Source organism: Gallinula chloropus, assembly GCF_964237585.1.
Source record: "Gallinula chloropus genome assembly, chromosome: Z".
NCBI lineage: Eukaryota > Metazoa > Chordata > Aves > Gruiformes > Rallidae > Gallinula > Gallinula chloropus.
The window spans coordinates 49370275-49392204 of record NC_140089.1 but is presented as its reverse complement, the minus strand read 5'-3'; the positions used below and the strand labels follow the sequence as shown (position 1 = coordinate 49392204).

Here is a 21930-nt window from a genome sequence, read left to right as displayed (position 1 = left end):
TGTCAAGGTGCAAGCTGAGCCTTACTTCTGGCTTGAACTTCCCAGATCCAGTTTCCATCTATGTTAAGTTACATTATGAGGGGAAAACTATTTCTGCAGTTTTCTGCAAATTTTTTTTCTGCAGGTGATATGCAGTATTTGGGTCTTTTGTGTCCCAGAGTGCTCTTAAAGTCCAATAACCCCACCAAGGGGTTTGGACCACCACATTTCTAGCAGCACAGGGTTGTTCCCTCTCCTCTCCTCCTTCCACACACCCCTCCCCTCCCCCGACCCTGTGGTGAGCCTTCCACAGACTATGACATACATGGGTGCTGAGGTCACAACTGGCATGAGGGGTGACTCTGGGTGCCCACTGCCTCCAGAACAGCAGAAAGTGCCGGTAGCACTGACATCAAAATCATGGCCAGCTCATGCAGGTGAGTTGGGTCCACACGTCCCAGGAAAGGAGGCCAAAGATCCTGGGAGGGCCCCTACCAAGGACACCCAGAGCCCCCTCACTGCCCCTTTATCCTTGCAGCACACAGTCTCCCTCATACAAGCCTGAGTGATTTTTGATCTAGAGGGGTGCAGACCCACACATGACTTATGTTAAATGGCAGCCTGCAGACACCCTTGAGACCCAGAGCCCCTGGGTGAAGCACAAGGCTGTAGGAGGGGCTAAGTATTTCAAAAGGGTTTGAGGATGTCTCATGTTCTAGGAGTTTTAGGCACTTATCTGGGGTCTGGAAGACAAATTTGGACTCTGTCATCAAATAACAGGCAAAGCATAAATCAGTTTACAAATTCAAGCATTTGCTATTAGGACAGGCTAAATGAAACTTGTATTTCAAAAAGGTTCAGAAGCTTTGAATGCCTTGTTCCTTCACATGCAGCTGTCATCAATTCACTCCTGAGCCCCACCTCCTTCCATTCTTTGTCCTGATTTGGGTCCCAACCCATCTTTGCCCCGATCCCAAGGATTCTGTGTTAAGACCTGTGTGGTCATCATGGCTGTACCATGATGGTGGGTTGGGACACCCATGCTGGACATGAGGTGTGTGGGACATGAGTGTGTATCCAGCAGCTGCAGATGGTTACTCAGCTCCTTCCCTTCCAACGTTTTGTCTCCACAGCAGCAACATGTCAGAAGTAGAAACTGCTTTCCGTAAATTTGCAGTATACGGTGACACATCTGCCAGTGGCAATGACATGACGGGGAAAAACTTCTCCAAGATGTGCAAAGAGTGTGGGGTGATGGATGGGAAAGCTGTGACCAGCACTGACATTGACATCATATTCAACAAAGTCAAGTGAGTGTTGCAGGTGTTGGGGCAGCACAGCAGGGTGGGAGGCAGGATGGCAGGAGGTAGGCAGGCTGTCTTGCTACAAGCAGCCCTGGGGGTGTCTCACCGCATCACCACCCAGTGGAGAGGTAACTTTCCTCTTGGTCTCCCCTCACCACAGGACCAAGGGTGCTCGCACCATCACCTTTGATGAGTTCCAGCAGGCCATGACGGAGCTCTGCCGCAAGCGCTTCAAGGGCAAATCACCAGAGGAAGCACTGCAAGCTGTGTATGACCTCATCAAGGGGAAGGAGCCTGGCAGCGTGGGTGCCACAGTGAGTATGCCACCTTGAGCTGCCATGGGATCATTCATCCCTGCTGTAGGGACATATGTTGTCCCTAGGGAAGAGCTTGTTTGTGAGCTGTTTCCTAATTTTGGCTGCCTCTTGCTTGCCTCCTTTCTTGCAGAAAGCCACCAAGGTTGGTGGAGTCGAGAGGCTCACGGACACCAGCAAATACACTGGCAGCCACAAAGAGCGTTTTGATGAGAGTGGCAAAGGGAAGGGTCTTGCTGGCCGCCAGGACCTGACAGACAACAGTGGCTATGTTGGAGCCTACAAGGGAGCTGGCACCTATGACCAGACACACAAGGACTGAAACTTCTTAACGAAACAAGGACTCTTCCCCTGTGTCATGCAAGTAGAGGCAAATAAACACCTCATGCAACCAGCCTTCTGTGTCTGTGCACCTCAAGTCTGCCAGGGTGGGAATTGATGGTGTGGGCCCTGGATAACTCCAAAGAGTGATGCAAATTCCTCATCCAACCACACTTTGACTGCTATGTGGTAGGATTAAATCCAAGCAAAGTCCATAGGCCAGCTAGTCCACTGCCAACACACTGTTTTTCATTTCCAATCAAGTGAAGAGTAGGTTAGTCTCTGAATAGTCCCTCATTTTTATTCTGCCTTACCAACATGCTACACTTTCTGCTGTGATGACTGGATTGGGAGCAGCACGTGTGCAAGGTTTTGTATAGCCACACAGGGTAACTTTTGAGTTGATGGTTTCTGGTGGCAGACAGCCCATCTGTGGTGTCTGACCACACCTTGAAGAGCACTCTTACAGAGCATAGGCTGCAATATGTACCACACTGTGGAAAGGGAAGGGGTACCAATAACCAATATCCTGGTTTTTACTTTTTTCTTCCCCAGGTTAAAGCCACTCACCTGTTACTAGCACTTGGCATTGTCACTCAGTACTATTTCCCCAGGCTTCAGAATGCTGGCAGCTGCAAAACGTTTGCGAGCCTAAGAAAAGCAAATAAAGACCTGTGGTGAAGGGGGGTCAGGAAGGAGGGAAGGCCTGTGTGAAGCATGGGAGATCCTGTGTGCTGGGGAGGATGGTTTGCTATCTCTGCCTGCACCCAAATCCTTTCCTCAACTCTTTCTCCCTGTGCCTCCCAGCCCTACTGCTGTTTTTACTTACAAGATTGCTTGTGCTGAGAGGACCTAAAATCATATGGGTACTTGTTCTTTCTCCCCCAGAATTTCAGTAGGTTGGTAGGATGAGCATGTCCATGCTTCTGGGTCTGTGGCTATGTGGCCAGTTTTGGGATGTCCAGTGTGTGCACCCACCCAGGACACACTGCTTGGCAGGAGAGGGCCATGGGGAGCTTCCTGGGTGTGTGGCTGGCTCACAGACCACCAGGGCTGTCTTCCCTGAAGAGTGCTGTCAGTCTCCTAGATCTAACTGAGATTTTAGGAATAACTGAAACTGCACCTTTGGAACAGTTTCCCCTGACATTACGGAGAATTACTTAGCTGTGCTACTACAGCACTACAAGCCTGCATCCTGGGCCAAGACATGGGTGTTCAAGGCATAACACTTGCTCAGAGCACATTGCTGTTTACCCGATAGCACTCATGAACTCACGTGCTACCTTAATGCCAGATAACTTAGCAGTTGGGTGGGTCTAGGAACGGACAAGCCTCCCTCCCTCCTTATGCTGTCCTTACATTTTGATGACCTTTTAAGCTCCTTTAAAAAATGACCCATTGTGCCTGTAGGTATCTCATGTGTGGTTCATGACTCTGGGATGTGTGGCAGTATCCTGTTTTCAGCTGGGATACTCTTCCTAGTAGCTGGTATACTGATGTGGTTTGGATTTGGTATGAAAATAATGTTGATAACACACTGATATTTTAGTTGTTGCTGGGCAGTGTTTACAATTAACGAGTTTTCAGCTTCTGAGGCCATGACAGCAAGGAGGCATGAACCTTCTGCAGGAGATACATGAGAAGCTGGGAGGGAACACAGGCAGGACAGCTGACCCAAACTGGCCAAAGGGATATTCCATACCACATGACATCACACTCAGTATATAAGCTGGGGGGGAGAGTTGGCAGGGGAGGGGCACAACTTAGGAACTAGCTGGGCTTTAGCCAGTGGTTGGTGAGAAATTGCTTGTGCAATTAAACATATCATATATAATATACTATATACATTATATAATAAACAATATAATATATTATAGTACACCATGCTATACATTAATAATATAGTAATAAGAATATTAGTATAATCTTCCTTTTCTGCCCAGTTAAACAGCTTTTTATTTCAACCCATGAGGGTTTTTTTCAGTTCTCTCCACCATCCCACTGCAGAGGTCAAAGTGAGCAAATAGCTGTGTGGTTGGGTTAGTTGCTCGCTGGGTTAAACCATGACAAGCAGAAATTCCTACGGAAAATTAAGCAGGTACATCAGGCATAACTGGCAGGTTCTTGATAGCTGGGGACTGCAGGGGTGATTAGGGAGGAAGAGGTCATAGACCACTGTGTACTGGCCCATGTCTAAGCAGGACTGGAGCAAAGAATTATCACTAGCAAGTGCTGGAGCAAAGAAGACCCCTCACAGAAGACAATGGAGGAGGTATGACTTTAGAAGGATTGTGGTCGGTGGAGAAGACCACATCAGAGCAGTGCAGTGAGAAACAAAGACCAGTGAAAGAAAGGAACAACAGTGTCTGACCCACATCTCCTGTGCTGTCCATGACCTCCTTGAAGGCATTGCGGGAATGGGAGACCAGGAAGGGGGCAGGAGAGGTGTCTGGGGGTAGCTGATGTATGTTGTTTAATTGCTTGTCTTTATTTCTTAATACTGGAATTGATAATTGAAAGTTTATTTTAGTCAACAATAAAGTCTGAAATTCAGACTAAAGACTGCTTCTTTGGCCAATACAGTAGGAACAGGAAATGGAAAGAATAGCACTGGAAAGTATGTAAAAATCAAGGGGCCTTAGGCATACTTTTAATTTTTTTTTCTAATTCAGATCTTTGAAACACATACTGAAGGTAGTTGCCCTCAGCAGTGCTGTCTTAGTACATCATGTCCTGTACAGCAATGTAAGCAAAATAACTGTAAATTAAGAGATAACAGGATGTTGTACAAAACAAAGAGAAGCTAGTGTGCTCAATAAAACAATGGTAGAACATTCTCATAGGCTCTGCTTTTGGTGGCATAGGTTTCCTTATTTAAATACTATTAGTGGGTAATTGCAACAAATGTTAAAATGTCAGAGCTATGATTGCTGCTCCTGGCATGTTCCTGGCATGTTCTACTAGTTTCTGAAGTGGCTCTACTCATCCTGTTGCACTTGAGATGCTCCTGCAAAAACACCTCCGAGTACTGAGTACTACCCAGCAGCAAACTACCATGAAATAACGCCATTTTCAAGAAAAAGATGCAGGTACTAGCAGTGCCACAGCTGTATCAGCATCCAGGTTTGGTGTGGCCCCGATACCTCCATTCTTACTACCTGCACTTCAAACACCTTGGGACCTTTTCATTTTGAGGGAAAAGAAGACAAAGACTGCCCTCGATGAAGCAAACCTTGAGTATTTGTGCAGGTTTCATCTACCTTGTAATTAAATGACTCATGAAATTGCTCATGTACAGCTCTGCAAACAAACACAGAAATGTGTTGAATTATTATTTATGTATATATACATACATATACATCTGTGTGCCTGTGTGTGTGTGTAGCTGGCATGGGAAAAGCTGTGGGACCAAACCAGGAACTTTGTACTTGTGCACTGTTAGATCTGGTTTGCATTAACATGGGTACAATGGGACACTGGAGGTTGAATTTCTGAGACATGATTCAGTCTGTTATTTCATCCTGTAATCTGACTTGTGTAGTACTCCAGCACCCACAAGCATCGCTACTTGTGCTGCTTATTCCTTATAAGTAGAAACCACAAAAAGATGAGGAATGCCATGCTCCTAAGGCAGCTACATTGTGGACAGATAAAAAGGAAATTGTGGTTGACTGAAGAATTTAAAAATAGTACCTGATTACTTTATGTCCCTGGGGAAGCTGCAATACCAGTGGACATAAGATTTTAAACCAGCCAAAGACATGCATCTCTCTACAGAGTCAACGATACACTTGTGAAAGAAAAAAAAAAAAAGTTTATGCTCCAGTGCACTGGGAGCCTGCAAAAATTGAGGTGGCTCCTCAGTTCAAGACGCAGGTAGGGTCCTGTTACACCACTGCCACCTGCACACGTATCTGTACCATTTTGCGTTTGGTCTTTCTTAAAGAGGATGTATTATCTAGAAAATCAGCCATGTGGGAAGAAAAGAGGTTAGGTGCATTCCTCTTGGTGGTGACTTGAAGTGTGTCACTTCTCTGCACTAGAAGGAGTGTGAGGGCTTTGGGAGAGGGCTGGCTACTTGTGCCCCTATTGTAACTTATGCAAAGTAGTCAGAAGAACAGGGACTATGGAAGCTGCTAGGAGATAAACATAGCTGCACACATATAAACTGCCCAGTTTAGGAGATTTTCAGCAGTAGAACTATTGCTGAAACAAAATTACATTGGCAATCCAGGTGTTTGTACCCAGCTATGTCTAACATGTCATTACTGTGGAAAAATAGGGAAGCATTGGTGCCAAATTAAACATCTGTTGGAAAAGAAACATTAAACCAAGCCAAATAGTCAATTTACAACTGCTCCAAAATAGAGTCGAAAAAATACCACTGTGTCCTGCTCTTTGGTAAGGTCAGTGAGCTTGCTTCTCTGGTACACCTCTTGATGCATCCCTGCCCCTCAAAAGCCCAGCCATTGCCTTCCGTGCAGTTTCCTTGCCATCTTTGAGAAATACAACCCCAGATCAACATAACAATTCCTCTCCACCTGGTCATTACTTCAGGTTACTGGAGGTGTGGAACCAGATACACCAGCCAGAAAAGAAACAATTTGATAACATTGATGAAATCTGCACACAAATTAGAACAAGATCTGAAGACACAGCTACAGTGGCTGTGTTGTACAGGGCATTATTAAACACAGGTACGAACGAGTGACAAAAAACTACACACACGTGTGTGCATGTGTGTAATGTTTTTAAAGCAAAGTCTTCAAACTATGCAAGAGAGAGCTACAAAAGGCCCCTGCTCAGACGTACAGTTACAGCCTTGGCACTCTTGCTGAGGGCAGCACAATCTCACTTCAGCAAAGCCAGAAGAAGGATGTTGAAGTTGCAGCCACTGGCTGTTGGCAACATGGCAGGACACACCAGTGAGGATCCATACAAAGTAATGCTTATGCTGCAGCCTGGGCTCATGCCTCACACACTATTCTCTGTGGTATTGAACCTTCTGCAACGTGGGTTGTTTTGTTTGAGGTTTTTTTTGTCATTGCTGTTGCAGGTTTCATTTTTAACATGAAAGAGACACCGTGAGCCCAGCACTCAGCTTACTGACCTGCTGTCACGTGGGCCGTGCCAGGTGGGCAGCTGTAGCTGCACCCATGTGGCAGTGAGACTTCTCCACAGGCACTTCGTTACAGCTAGGCAAGGCCTGGACCTAATGAGCTCTTACCCTGACAATTTAAGGCCTTTGTGATCCTAGGCAGATTGTGGGGAGTTAATGATCTGTGCATGTTACATTCAAAGTTATGAATTTTAATGGACAACAGTGTAATGCTTTCCCCAGCTGCCTCGTTTCCTTTGCTTCTCAGGTCAAGAAATGTGTGCATCTCCACTGCCTCAGGGAAGCAGTGGTTACACTCAGTACAGAGTTAATTATATGCCAAAGAACCCAGTGGGTATTCACCTCAATTAACACATATATGACAGAAAAGAAAAAATACCCATTTGGAGATTCATGCACAGTACTCTCGTGGCTTCGGAGAGCTCTGGGCAGTTGGAAGACTCTTGTTTTCAGTCAGGTTTGCACTATATCACTCTGACTGTTGCTCCATAGGAATCCATGGTGTAATACAAGCCTGAAGGTCTTTTTGTTCCAGCATTATTAATCAGTTTAATAGGAGACAGTTTCTTTCCCTATGCATGTTGGCTGATAGCTGCTGTATGCTCCACCGTCGTTCTCCCCCTCCCCCTTTTCCAGTCGCAAACCTCCACAGCTTATCCGCCTGCCCCTGCGAAGGTGTGCGCATCCCAGCCCCCAGCTGCCCATAGTTAAGCAGAAGACTCTTGCGGCCTCTTGAGATGCCTCTTTTCCCACCTGAGCCTGGGATTGCTTTAAGTCCAACACTGGTTTTCCTCACTGCTTTTTGTCTTCACTGTCAGTCATCAGATGGTGTATTTTATTTTAGTCCTTTTTCCTTCTTCTCCCGCGTGACTTTCAGGCTGTCGTCACAAAAATTAGGGCTGGTAATTACAACTGCTGACTTCATGATCCCCTGCACTAATTCAACCCAGATGCCACCCTCACTCCCTCCTATGCACATGGGGGGACATATCCTGCATCTTTCTGACCAACCCCCCCCCCCACCCCCCGCGCCGACCGCAGGTATCACTCTTGTGCCGTTACAAGGGGACACCGAGTCTCAGAACTCTTCGTCAGTCATCCTCAGCTAACTACTCACCGTATGAATCACTGATGGTATTTCTCCTCGCACGGAACTAAGCTTCAGCATCAAGCAGCGAAGTGACGAACGCGTTCCTGAGAACCGGGTTGGGCCGGGCCCGGCGCGTCGGTGTCCGGCCGTGCGCGTACCGCCACCTCCCGGCTGCCGCGCAGACACGGGCCGCAACCGGCCCAGCTCCCGGCAGCTCTTTGTCGAGCCCGCAGCTCTGACGGGGACGATTGTTGGGTGTGAAAATTCTGGGTATTTTTCCTTGTCTGATTAGAGGTCCCCTTTCTGCGTTGTGTTGGCAGCAGGGAGAGGTTGCGCCGGGGTTATTAAGAAGCTTTAGGGAAGAAGGCGCCCTGGAAAAGCTTGATAGATTTGAACCCCTAAATAAAGCTGTAATGCTTTCCTTCATGGGAAAAAAAGCACCCCACAAATGTTTAACATGTTCTCACTTGTCCCTTTTCCTCCGAGTTACTCACACGGGTCTTCCTTCGTCCGCGCTGCAGTTTGCTGCCCTTCGGCTCTGCCTGTGACTGTTTCTTGAGGGCTACACTGACAAATGGAATTTCTAAAGTGAGCCAGGCTAAAAATAAAGGCGACCAAATCCAGGAAACCGAAAGAGAAAAATCCCATCATTATCAGTTGATGGTGCAGTCCCACAAGCGCAGAGATAAAAGAAAGAGCCCAGATTTGCTGCGCAGGAAAAAAGACCAGAACAGCACACAGTAAGCCAGCTGGTCACTGATGGATAATCCCAAAAGCTAAGCAAGCACCTGCTTGAAGATTTGTCCACTTTTTGGCCTTTGCTGTGAATTATTCAGATTATTCAGATTCACACTCAATCCCATCAGCTTTTGCTTTCCTGAGGACTCAAGCTTTATTGCAAAAGCTAAATGAAAGTCTTAAGATGTGTCTGCTGTTATTTCAGAATGTCTGGAACAGCTGCCTGCACCTTTTGAGGGTGGTTCCACCTGGAATAATGTCACTTAAATCCAGCATAGCCGATACCTGTCTGTAATGCAGAAATCCTTGGATAGCCAATATGCTGCACCAACATCTGACACCTCTAACCTTCCCAGCACAGTGTTGTTGAAAAGCAGTATCTCCGAAAGACTTGGGTGTAATAACAACAGGCATATTTTGGGACATTTTCTCACTAGTCCTGAATAGCTCCAAAAAGCAGCCCCGGCTTCAGTGGGCTCATTTGTCATGTCTTTCAGTGTCAGTGTCAGTAGGGAAACTTCAATCTTCCACAACAATGCCAGAAATACAGACGCGCTGCACAGCATCAGCATGTTTTTTTAGATAACACTTGAAGGATTGTTGTTGAAACAACTGTCTTTAATTTCAATTTTAAAACCTAATCCATTTATTTCACAATACTTTATATTCTCATTGTAAACTTTTATTACATAATACAGAAGCTAAAAATAATCAAGTAACACCAGGAAGTGACATTCACTCAGAAGAGAAGGGAAGAAATACTCCCTCGGTTTTGTTGTATCAGATAATACTTTTTAAGAGACACATATGTGTGTGTGTGTGTGTGTGTGTGTGTGTATCTATCTATCTCAGAGAAATTGAGTACTGTCACTTGCTGGCTAGTAGGCATTTGTGCAATTCGTTTATAACTAATATCCCCATGAATGTACTAATTGCACATGTAGAGCTAACATTTTTTCTGCAGCACGATTAAAGAGACAAAACACCTACATATAACTATGGCTAAGTTCTACACATGCTGTTCTCAAAGAAAGCTGTTTCTTAAAAAACAAAACAAAAAATAAATCATCTTCAATATAAGTCACATGTGGTCACATTTGAAACATGGTCTATTGTACTCAGTGTCTTTCAGTAGTATGTGCTTTAAACTACCAAAACACATCTGACATTTTTTTAAAAAATAGACCATAAACTTAGTAAAAAGGAAAAAAAAAGACTCCTACATTTGCTATAGTCATCTCTCTTATGTAAATTATTTCACACTTTCTCACTGCAATTGCCCACACAGTTTCTTTGCTAGAGGAAAAAATATCACTGCATCTCTAAGAATACCCTGTTCACACAACAATTAAATGTGTATGTTCTAACCAGCCATATGCAATAAATATATCTAATTCTAAATTCTACTCTATATATTCTTCTAAAGTCTGCTTGTCTAGTAGATGTAATGTATCCTGAGATATATGTAAATGCCAGTAAAGTAGCTGCTTGTGAGAAATAAGTGATAGAAACTCTGATATCTATAATATTTAAAATGACATTGGGCAAAGCATAAGGGTAAAACCAGAAACAGAAGTTTTTACATTGTTTGTTATTACCATGGCTATACTTGCACACTAATGGAGATCATAGAATCATAGAATCATAGAATGGTCTGCACAGTGTATTACAAAAGTGGTATGACAAATACCTTTTCCTGAGTTGTTCACAGGGATTAGCAACGGGACAAATACTAACATTTACTAATGGACAAAAGTAAACTTGATGTCCATCTACCTGCTTTAACATGCTTGAGCTAGGGGTGAAATTTAGATTTAAAGGCCATAAGGTATGGTGAATTTTCACAAATGCTTTTCAAGTTAAGTTTTGTAAAAAGGGTATAAATGATTGCTGCTCAAAACACAACACAAGGAGCTTTGGTACGCCCAAGGAGATACATGTCTGGAGAAGGCTGAAACATAACAGAGGAAGAAAGGTGCTGCTATATCACTTTTCACTGTACAGTTGTCTTTTCAGGAACGCAATGATGAAATTTATGTTAAAACCCAGAAATCATCAACTTAAGAGCTGAGCTGATACATTTTGTTGCATGAGGAGAGAAAGCCCCTGAGTTCCCAGGTTTCACCAGGAAAAAAACAGCTCCACAAGGGACAGCCAGGCATCCACATGAAATGAGGAATGAAAGAAGTTGGTCACATTTAAAGGAGATGCTGATGATAGAAATTCACATCTGCCAGTACACCTCTGTCTGCATTACCATTTAGAAGAAATTTTTTTTTTAAAGGAACATGGAGGTAAAATAAAAAATGCTGTCAGTCAAAGCAAGTCACACACTTTCACAGTGAATTTCCTTCACAGTGAGAAATGTTTATGCTGTTCCTTTTCAGGGAAGGCTGGAACAACTCTTAATGCATTTTAGAGCTAGGAATACTAATAACAAGAATTTAAATTCCAATATGCATTCAAATACAAGAAAGGAAGAGGGATGAAAGACATTAATTAGGTTTTACATAACTACAAAAAGTGATGCAAATAAAGCTGAAAATAAAATTAAATGGAATGTAGCGAAAGTTCGAGCATCTGCTCTGATGTCCTTGCTATTCACCCTGGGGCCTCTCCTCCTGCAGCACTCTATTTTGGGGCTGGATATTGCGCAGAATGCAAGAAGAGGCAACCTTACAGACACAGGGCTGAGCCCTGAGCTTTTCAGGGTGAAAGTGGCAGTACAAAAATCAACATCACTTGGTTTCAGAAACTGAACTGCTCCTCAGAGGGTGCTGGCTGGAGGCAAGGAAGCTGCTGTTCTTCATGCTGCTAGTGGGAAATGTCGTAATAGTAGTTACGTAATCTCAGCTCCACCGCAACAAATCCTGGTCGGTCATCAACACTGTGGAAAGATGACAACTGTCACAGCAGAGAAAGGAGAAAGCTGTAATGCTGTGTGGGGACGTGTACTGCCTGGGACTCGGGACCTCAGTGATAGTTCATTTTAAGCTGCTGACCATATTTTAAGGCTACAAAAATGATGATACAACATGAATACCTAGAGGCGAATGTCACTACAGAGCATGCAGTCAGTGGATGTACTACCATGGCTGTTACTTTCTGGCTGATGAAGGTACTACAAGAATGAAATGGTAAATCAGCACCATTTTATTTTTACTTCATTTAATTCAGTAATAATCTGGGGGAAATAATATTCACAGCGTAATTATCTGTCTTACAATGGGCACTGCAGTCATACAGAGTGGCTTGGCACCACTGAGAGGAGCCTATGCACACACTGTAACGCTGTGCTGCGTGTCCTTCCTCTGCAACTGCAACTCTATTGATTTGGGAGACCACAACTAAACCGACAAGAAGCCCATACCATAATACATTGCATACTGAGATAGTTACACTGCCTGACTCAAGCCTTTTTTAAAAAATGTTTTTCATTTTCCCCAATGTTAAAGGTATTTGAGTACACAATGAAATAAAAAGCAACATGCCTATGCTTATTAATCAGAACAAAGAAAGGATCCCTTTCACTCTAGAAACATTACAGCATTCTTTGAGTCAACTCAAAAGGCAGAAATTACTTTATGGATCCTCATTCTTTCTAGAGTACTAGGTGTAATAAAACTAATGAAGAAGTGAAGTACCACAGCTTCTTAAGTGGAACCCAGAGACCTTTTTTGGATATACATATTCTCCAGGTGGTGAACTGGAAGAATAAGTGACATTATAGTAGACTTTGGGGCTTTACGGAGACATTCCTGCAGCTTAAAGTAACTTCAAAATAGCTGAAAATGATATATCATAAAAATTTTAATACATTTTTTTAAAATTCTAATATCAGGTAGTATTTATTTTTTCTCTATATTTCATAATTCTAACTTCTGAATTGTTATGGACCAGCAAAAAAGTTTCTGACATATTAGGTATGATCTGAAAAGATTCTTTGCCTCTCACTAATAGGAAGTCAATGTGGAATTCAATCTGAGTATATTCGAAAATGAGAGAAGAGGAAAACGGTTCCAAACAATTAATTATTGAGGATAGAAATGAATGATATGGTTTAGCATAGGATGGGAATGGTTGGACTTGATGATCTTAAAGGTCTTTTACAACCTTGTGATTCTGTGATTCTGTGATTTGGCAAGATGACTTTAAAATTTCAGTAAAGAAAATATCCTGGAAATTAAAATGAAACAAAATACAATTCAAAATGAAACAAAATTATTTGCTTAATTTCAAACTTTCATTTCAAACTATATCAGACTGATCTTTTTGTGGAATTACTTTGTTTTTGTGTTATGTATTTCTTGTATGTAACTGTTCCGCAGCAAAATTAACTATGTGAAATCAGCTTCTTTCAGTACACTTGATAACTCAAATAATTGCCACTTTCAAGTGCACCTGACTTCAGGAGGTTTTCTATAAGCTAAACACCAGCTGAAATGATGTATTTTGAAATATTCTCCCCCACCCCCCCAACTATTAACTAGGTAGACTAAAATACACTTCTATTAAAAAAGACAATCACATCACACTCACTTGTATGTCCAACACAATTTCATTAGATCGTAGACTTCTGTTGGACAGACTTCAGGACGTTCCATTCGTTCGCCTCTCTCAATCATCTGTGAAACTTCACCACCTTTCATTCCCTGGAACACGGTGACCAGAACAGTATGAGTTGTGAATGATTAGAGCACATATGCTACTATAAAACAAATAGAGGCCTGGAGTTGATTTTTGAACTATCCTTTGACTCATTTGTTGCAACAGATGGGGTGCTAATGCATCCTTTGGTCTGCAATAACCCTTTCTAGGTAGGAAAAGGTTCAAATTTGTTCTGAAATATTTACAGAAAAAACAAATTGCCAGGTAGAAGTACTCACCTTATATGGTTTCTGCCCATAAGAGAAAGCTTCCCACATTAAAACCCCAAAGCTCCAGACATCACTTTTGCTAGAAAATTTGTAGAAATTCATGCATTCTGGAGCATACCACTTGACTGGCCATTTTCCATGACTTTGGGCCTAAAATGAGTCACAGCAGAAAGGTAAAAAAGCATGCTAGAGACTGAGGTAAATAGTAAGCATCAGAATTCACATAACACATGTTAACTTAGATCTGCACACACTTGTACTACGCATCACAACATTTCTGATTCGGTTGGCATTAAAAACAATGGGAGGCAAATTCTTCAAAAGTATTACAAAATTGTTCCTAATCTTCCACTTGGAAAATAATGCACTGAGATGAAATTGGTAGTAAAGCAAAGCTTGGCAAAATGACCTGGAGTCATGTTTTCAGTAGTATTTCATTTCCAGGTCTTTAAAAGTAAGACTTTTCATCTAGGCTCTCCATAGAGGGTAAGAGAGGCACACCCAGCTACACTGAATCTCATTACTAGCTGAAGTTGATGTGACTGCCTTGTGGCAAACTGCAGTTTGATTAAATTATGCCATAACACTGTGTTATGACAAAGCAAGTGTCGAACTGTTCCACACAGTGAAAGATCCTGTGTCAAGTTGTAGAGGGACTGGGCCTTTGATACCAATTCTCAAACCTCTGACAAACAGCTCTGGCTAGGCTAGTGGAAGCAATTTAAGATGTTACTGCCTTTTCTGCCAGCAGTTACTATTCCCATAGGAATGTCATCAGAAGCGAGCATGTGCTTGCTCCTCCTCTGCAGCATTTCATGGTCTGGCTTATTAAACAGCTGATGAAAGGGAATAGTCAGAAGGAAGGAATAATTTGAACTGGAAGAGCAATATATCAGAAAAAAAAGATGAAGACATGATTAGAGCCTTTGTCTCCCACGTGTGTTTTTACCTTATTAAATGTGGCAGTTGTTTCAGTCCCTTAAGCTGTACAGAGTGAATTTGAAACCAAGCTAAGCAAATTTTGCTCAGATCAAAGGATTATTTATCAATGGTATTCTTTCAAAAATCCCCAAAATTCATATCTGTTAGTGAATAGTACAGTGTTTTAGCCTAAATTTTCCTAAGATATGGTGAAATCTATAAGTGCTCCAAAGTTTGTATCTACGACAAAGAATTTTTCCCCCTTTTATATAATGAGGTATCACATTTCCACCATATATTTCAACCCTCTAATGACAAGTTTACCTAAAGTAAATGAAATAAGTGAGTGAATAAAAGAAGCTTCTTCCTCCCTATACATCTCTTAATGTTGATCACACATTTTGAAAATCTGTGATCTACCACCAGGCTATAAAATAAGGGATGATACATTATATTTGTAATTTTCAATTTTTAAAACCAACTGCATTTTGACTAAAAATAACCTTGTTAAGCTATGCAACTACACTGCTTTTATGTCTTGTGCAACCCTTACCTTGTAATAATTTTCATCAGCACTAAGCGCTTTAGAAAGTCCGAAGTCACTAATTTTGGCATAATGTTGGGTGACTAACAGCACGTTCCTTGCAGCCAGATCCCTATGAACAAAGTTATTCTCCTCCAGGTATTTCATCCCCATGGAAACCTGATGTACCAGCTCTGTTATATTCTTCTCCGTGACATGTCTGAAAATGATAATTGAATTTTTAAGAGGTCAGGAGTTCATTTTCATGACTTTTCATAGAGTTCAAATAGAAATCTTTACTGTGAACTTCCCCACATCATACTAGGAACCTAGTCCACTTATGTTCAGCTAACCTTTAATTAGAATAGGCAGCATAAGAACGTCCTGAGCAAGATGATGTGGATCATATCAATAAATGAACAGCTGCAGGACATGTGAAAATTCTTTCATTTTTTCAAAATGCACTATTTTACCAGAAATATTTGACAATTAGGAGACATCTGCAAGATAATAATGTCCCAGTAAAGAATAACTACAATTATTAATTATTATACTAGCAACATGCCAGTGTAAAATTGCCCTCAAAGAAAAAAAACAAAACCCTTGCATTTTTTTTTCCACTTTGGATAAGTCCCATGAAATGGAATCAAAACCCATGTACCTGTTTTTTTGCAAAAATTTGTTCAGTGGCCCAAGTTCAGCCATTTCCATTACTAACATCCAGGCCTCAGCTTCACATATGCCTATCATCCGGACAATATAGGGGTTATCCAGTTGCTGCATTACATTTGCTTCTCTCAGCAATTCGTCCTTTATGGCTGGATCATTACTCTCATTCTTGAGAATTTTTACAGCCACTGGTTTGGCACCTCTGCAAAAAAGAATCCAGTTCTGGGATTAGCTGCTGAAAAATCAGTGTGCCAGTGCACACAATCTTCATCTGATGTTGCCTGCACACAGTACACACTGTGACAAAAGACAGAATTTACATTCAGAGGCAAAAAACCCTCACTGCTACAGGAACATCTCTCTATGAAATGATCAGAAAACAGCTAAGCAAAGAAGAGAGAATGGACAGAACCTGAGAAAATTATAAATAGTCATAAAATGCCTTTACAAGCCTACAAACAAATGTACTTGGCAAAACTTTCTTGGCCATTCAAGGCAAGAGTGCCATAAAGCTTTTCTGGCAAGAAAATTTATAAAGGCCTTTCTAAGCACTGAGATATTTTAGGGGTGAGACAAGGACAGGCAGCACTGCAGGGCCCAAGGCAGTGCTGAGAAATTAAGCCTACTTCTGCAACCATCAGCTCATATGACTAAGTGAAAGAGTGAGTGATGAGATCGACAGGGCTCATGTGTGAAACAAGATTGGGAAATCCACAGGCTGGGACCTGAGCCCTTCAAATCCCCTCAGACTGTACTGGAAACCAAAAAACCTTCCTGGCTTTGAAAACCTTGGTTAAAGTCATGCCTCTAGATTCAACTGGCAAAAGTGTATACATAATCACCACATGCACTTAAAGAACATACTAGTAACATTTTCCTATGAAAATGCATGGTCAGGTGCTTCCTCTTCTGCCAGTATAAAGAGGGTCTGTTCCTACTGTAATTACATGATAAAAGAGGTCAAAACATGTTCTGTCTTCTTGAAAATCAACATTCCATCTTCATGGAACAGGCATTTATCATACTTCATGTGAAAATTGCCTTGCTACTGGTAAGCTGTCCATGGCACTTTGTTTCTCAAAGTGAGGTTGTGCAGATGGGGAATGACTGAGTAGCATGACTGCCCATAGAAACTAGGGAGGAAGGCAGCAGACTTTCCACTGTACTATCCCTGATAGGAAAGAAAATAGTCACAGACAAAAATCATGGTAGGGAGGTGATTATGCTGGAGGCAAAGAGGTGCCAGCAAACAGATGGAAAGAAAATGAGTGTATAGAAAATGGATGTGTGAGTCTATGTACAAAGAGAGAAACCATTGAATGTTAGCTCAGGTTGCCTAGGTAGAGTCTGTGACCCCAGATGACATGCAAAAATTATTGCTTCTCTGAAAAATGAAGGCTACAGCTTTTCCATACTAGACTCCATGGAAATAGAAGGAAACACTTACTTTTTCATCTTATAGAACCCTTTCTTTACTGTACCAAAGTTGCCAGAGCCAAGTTCTCCTTCCTCCAAGGTTAACAATTTTCTGTCAAGAGTGACATTTTTTGGTTTTATTTCATCTGGATCAGCATATGGACTTTCATAGACCTCAGTATCCATGGGTAATGCCTCTCTGTGATCACCTGCAGTTCAAAAAATTAGACATTATATGAGAAATTTTTGCTGCTACAGCTACTGTATTCAACCCTTTCTATGTTCAGGATCATCAGTGTGTTTGAGTTATGAGTGTGTTATTAAGAAATCACATGGATCCCAGGTACAGGCACTTTGGAACACCTGAAAAGAGCGTGACCTCCACCTGGTGACATGTTCTAACTATTACGCATCTTTATAACATGAAACTAGGTGGTTGCTTGATAGCAGGAGGCTTAAAGATGGGCCCTTCTCCTTAGTACTTCCCATTAATTACCTCAGACAAGCCTTCATTAAGATTTCTGCCTTACACTAGTTCCTTCTAAGGCACCCATCTTTAATTTTGTTTTACAGGAAGCCTGAGCACCAACTTGGGACAGTGAATGTAACTGGGCACAATTCTTTTTATGAAGTGCAAGGATTCAGCTTTTAGAGTCAAGGAAGTAATAATCTTTTTTATCACAAATAGTGACATCTGGCAGTTTCAACTACCAGTCTTGATAGCAGCTATACCAATACACAACATGGTGTGAAATATATGCAAGAGAAAAGAAATATGGGTTGAGGAGAGAACTCTGGTGTAAAGAAAGAAATCATATGAATGGCATAAATTACTCTGCCTACCTGTTTCTGCTACTGTAAGACCTCTCTTCCTTTGCAGCACATATGGATTAAAAGGTGCTTCATCAGGTAGGTGGCCAATCGGCTGAAACTGTAGCACACAAACAGTTTTTACATTTAGCAATGGATAAGCAAGTTAAAAGCATTTTTCCCCCCAGGGTTATGGCATAATGATTGCAAGAGGCACATAGGTGAGTATTAGAAAGTAAGAAAGGGATCCAAAGTTTATTTCATTCTGGAGGTTATTGCTTGAGTAAATATGCAGGCCAAATGAAACATACACTGCTAAAGCATAAAAAGTTATTGCAAATACTTCAGAGAATTTGATCTGAAAGAATTAATAGGTCATGCACAAATCTTATTCTGCAGATGTTAAATTGATATGCCCTTTTTAAATGTACTTTGTAACACAAGTAGTCATAATGACTTGTTTTTAATCTGTCCTTCCTCCCTCTCTGATTTATTTCTCTCCGTATCTAGGACATAGAGAAATTCCTAGTACAAATGAAAACAAAAGATGCTTCCCTGCTTCTCTTGTAGATGTTACAGAGTGACTCAACTTGTAAGAAACTGGGGTAAAAAGTAATTATTTGGATAGGCTTGTGTAACATCACAGACAAACATCATGTACCAGATACTAGGCCAGTCTGCTCCGAGGAGGAAGAAAATTACCTAATTCTTACTGTATGTGAACATCTGTTTCAAATACAATCCCTCTGTTTTTGTCAGAGGAAAACTATGGAGCACATGAACCATGGCAGCAGAAACATGGTGTGTTCTAGAGTTCCTTGGCTGAAGGATGAGTCTGGCACAATAAAGTATAGATGAGAGAAACTTATATTCGCCTCTTTTCTGCCTGTGAACTGTCAGGATCAGGGAATTATAGAACTTATTTTTGAAGTTTAGTTCCTTTTGGCAGGGGGGTTAGACCCGATGATCTCTCAAGGTCCCTTCCAACCCCTATGATTCTATGATTCTATTCTATGATTTTATGATTTACTTTCTCAGTGTACAATTTTTACTCTACTCATGAGTGACTCCACCCTCCTAAGAGAGTGCTTTAAAACCAAAAATTCAAACATTAGGGTTTTTTTCAGCTTGAATGGGAAACAAAGGTATATGATTGCAAATATTTGAGTATATAATTCTTTTAGAAATTGAAGCTTTCAGTGGCATAAGCTCCTGTCTGAAACACCTGTGGTTTTCAAATGAAGAGAAACAGAGTTTGAGAAGGTATAGGAGTGAATTATTTGATGCAATGTAAGTTTTATCACTTGGAAACTGCATTTTGTAGGGTCGATGCCTGACCTGGGTGGTACAGACCTTTAAATCATAATGAAATGCTTGGCACAGTTGGGTGAAGTGGAAAAGGTTTCACTACATAGATTTTACAGCAAACCCCAAGTAGGAGGCCAACATCCGGTAAAATTCCAGCCTAATGTGATGAGCACAGTGGCATCAGCGATCGTAAGGATAATGTTTCTGACTTGCATCACTCAGTGTTGTGCAACAGTGTTGAAAAGACATTTGTTGTCAGGGCCAGCTGCAAGAGTCTGAGATGGTTCTGAGATAGGTCAGGAACAAGAACAAGGAGGCAAATGAATGGTATAAAACAAGACTCAGCTGTAGTTCTGTTTTTCTAGATTGGTACACCTTGCCAGAACTGTAAGTTAAGAGCTGTATTTCCAAGACCTGTATTACTATTTCACACACAGGCCGGTCACTAACACCCACTAGCCTGCAAAGACTGTAACTCAATCCTAAACCTCTCAAGTGATGGGCTGACCAGTTTCACTGTGGACACTCAAGCCAGTCTTTCCCTACACTATGTCAGGATGGATAGGGAAATGTTTGCATTTGGTCAAAAATATTAATAATCTTTTGCAAAGAAAAGTAAAATCAGATTAAATTATAGAGACCACAGTGATTTTTTCATATATCCTGTATTGCTTTGTTACTATGACCCATTCGGTATTACTACTAAGAAGTTATTATAGTTCCACTGGAGAGCTTCCTGGATGTACTCTTGCTTCCTATGTAAACTATAGTTTGCATTCCAAAAGGAAGATGGACTGACATCAATATCTATTGCTAGACAGATACAAATATAAAGGAAGCAGGTGGAAATTGCCACATTGCATGGATTTTATGGAAGCTTCTGATTAATACTTGTTGGCCAGGAGGTCCAAAAGTACACTGGGAAAAAAAAAAAGGATAAAAAAAGTGATTACCTAAGAAAAGGACTGAGATGCTGAGCCTTCAGTGGCAGTTTCCAGGATAGCAGAAGTTCTGATATACTTACAAGTGGTAGCCCTATAATAATGCAAAGTGCTCAGAAAATGTCACACAGAAGAAACTCTGGGACTCCTCTGATTTCTGAAAGACTTGATAGGGCTATCAATTGTCCTCTGTTCACTGAGGAGTATCTCAGGTGTGGACCAAACAGAATGGTAGGAATACCTGAACCTAAGCCTTGAAGTGTCTCACAGTACATCCCAAGCTTACAACACTGAAACCTTTTCTCTAGACACAATTAGGTAAGGTCTCATGGATAGAGCTGTAACTCCAGGCTAACCAATGAAGCATGGCGGCTCTATTTTCTTTCTTCCCACAAGCAAACAAGTGCTGGATAGAGTTTATGTAGTCATTGTTACATAAAGAAGATTGTAAATTATAAGATCAAGAATTAAAATGGACTTGAACTCATTGTTTGAAAAAATGATGCTTTTTTTGATGGCCATATAACCCTGCAGTCTGAATCAGAATGCTGGAAATCAGCAATTCCGTTGCAACATCTTGTATAGGTCTCATAAGTAAGCATCATCTGATTGTTGCTGAACAGGGCAGAAACACTGAAGTATCCAGCCAGTACTGCATAACCCCATAAATTTTAAAACACTTGGAAGGCATAAGTCTCATGTAATTAGTATTAGTTGCAGACTTCAGAGGTAGTTACATATCCCTGATCATTGATCTCAGTACACTTTGGACTGGCCAAACAAAATTCATGTACACCAGATTCATACACCTCAAGAATCCATTCACCAGTGCAGAACAGCTGGTAAAAACATACCTCTGGACATGAATGAGCTGAGTTCTCAAATAGGATGTATAGGGATGTTTATGCTCTTTGCAATTCAAGAAGAAAATAAAAGAAGGATTGGATACTCTTGTTCAGGAATTGCACTAAAAATTCCAAATAGAGTGCATCACTCCTGAGCTTGTGAATAAAACTGCAGCTTGTGAATAAAACTGTAGCTATGAATTGACACAGTGACACCAAATCTAACAAAGTAGGTTGTCCTGAGAGCTACTCATGTTTAAGATGAGCAATAATGTTTTACATATTACTGCTGTTAGTTTAGTTAACTGATATATATACATATATGTATGTATGTGTGTATGTATGTGTGGAATGATCTTTCCCATTGTTGCAGTTTGATGAAACAGCTTAAGAATGGCTTCTTCATTAATATTTCTGGTTTAACTGCAATTTGATGTTTCACAGGCACCTTTTTAGCTCATATTAGTAACTCAGAAAAACTCAAATATTTTCCTTTAGTGTTCCCAGTTATGTATTGTGGCATGTAACACCCCGTATCCCTTTGAATAGGAATTCCTAGAGAAAGGTTGGAATTTTTCTCTTGAAGTCAGGCAAGGCTGACTAGAAATGGTGCAGGAGGTACGAATCATTGCATGTACAGTGGTCTGGGTAATAGTACAATAAAATTTCCTTTTCGTTTAACTGTAATTTACATTCAGAGTCCTTTTCTGCCCTATACTTTAAAACCAGCAAATTTAATTCTGCAGATTGTTTTC

General features: G+C 41.4%; 2 protein-coding genes across 3 annotated transcripts in view; one reads left to right on the top strand and one right to left on the bottom strand.

Annotated features, from left to right (window-relative positions):
• Positions 1-295: 295 nt before the first annotated feature.
• Positions 296-1985, top strand: LOC311203416 (tubulin polymerization-promoting protein family member 2-like; the record flags this gene model as incomplete). The annotated part of the gene is given in 6 exon segments (XM_084278100.1): positions 296-336; positions 338-367; positions 369-416; positions 1113-1289; positions 1444-1597; positions 1731-1985. Coding segments are annotated over 6 exon segments (639 nt in total). The 3' UTR covers positions 1920-1985.
• Positions 1986-11679: 9694 nt separating this feature from the next.
• Positions 11680-21930, bottom strand: part of SYK (spleen associated tyrosine kinase) — a gene marked incomplete at both ends in the record, with an annotated part of 33214 nt that continues 22963 nt past the window's right edge. For both annotated transcript variants that reach the window (XM_084278984.1, XM_084278983.1), the window contains 7 exons: positions 11680-11752; positions 13405-13517; positions 13752-13892; positions 15217-15406; positions 15848-16057; positions 17303-17480; positions 18115-18202. In XM_084278984.1, the coding sequence (XP_084135110.1) occupies positions 11680-11752; positions 13405-13517; positions 13752-13892; positions 15217-15406; positions 15848-16057; positions 17303-17480; positions 18115-18202 (993 nt within the window). The remainder of the gene's footprint in view (positions 11753-13404; positions 13518-13751; positions 13893-15216; positions 15407-15847; positions 16058-17302; positions 17481-18114; positions 18203-21930) is intronic.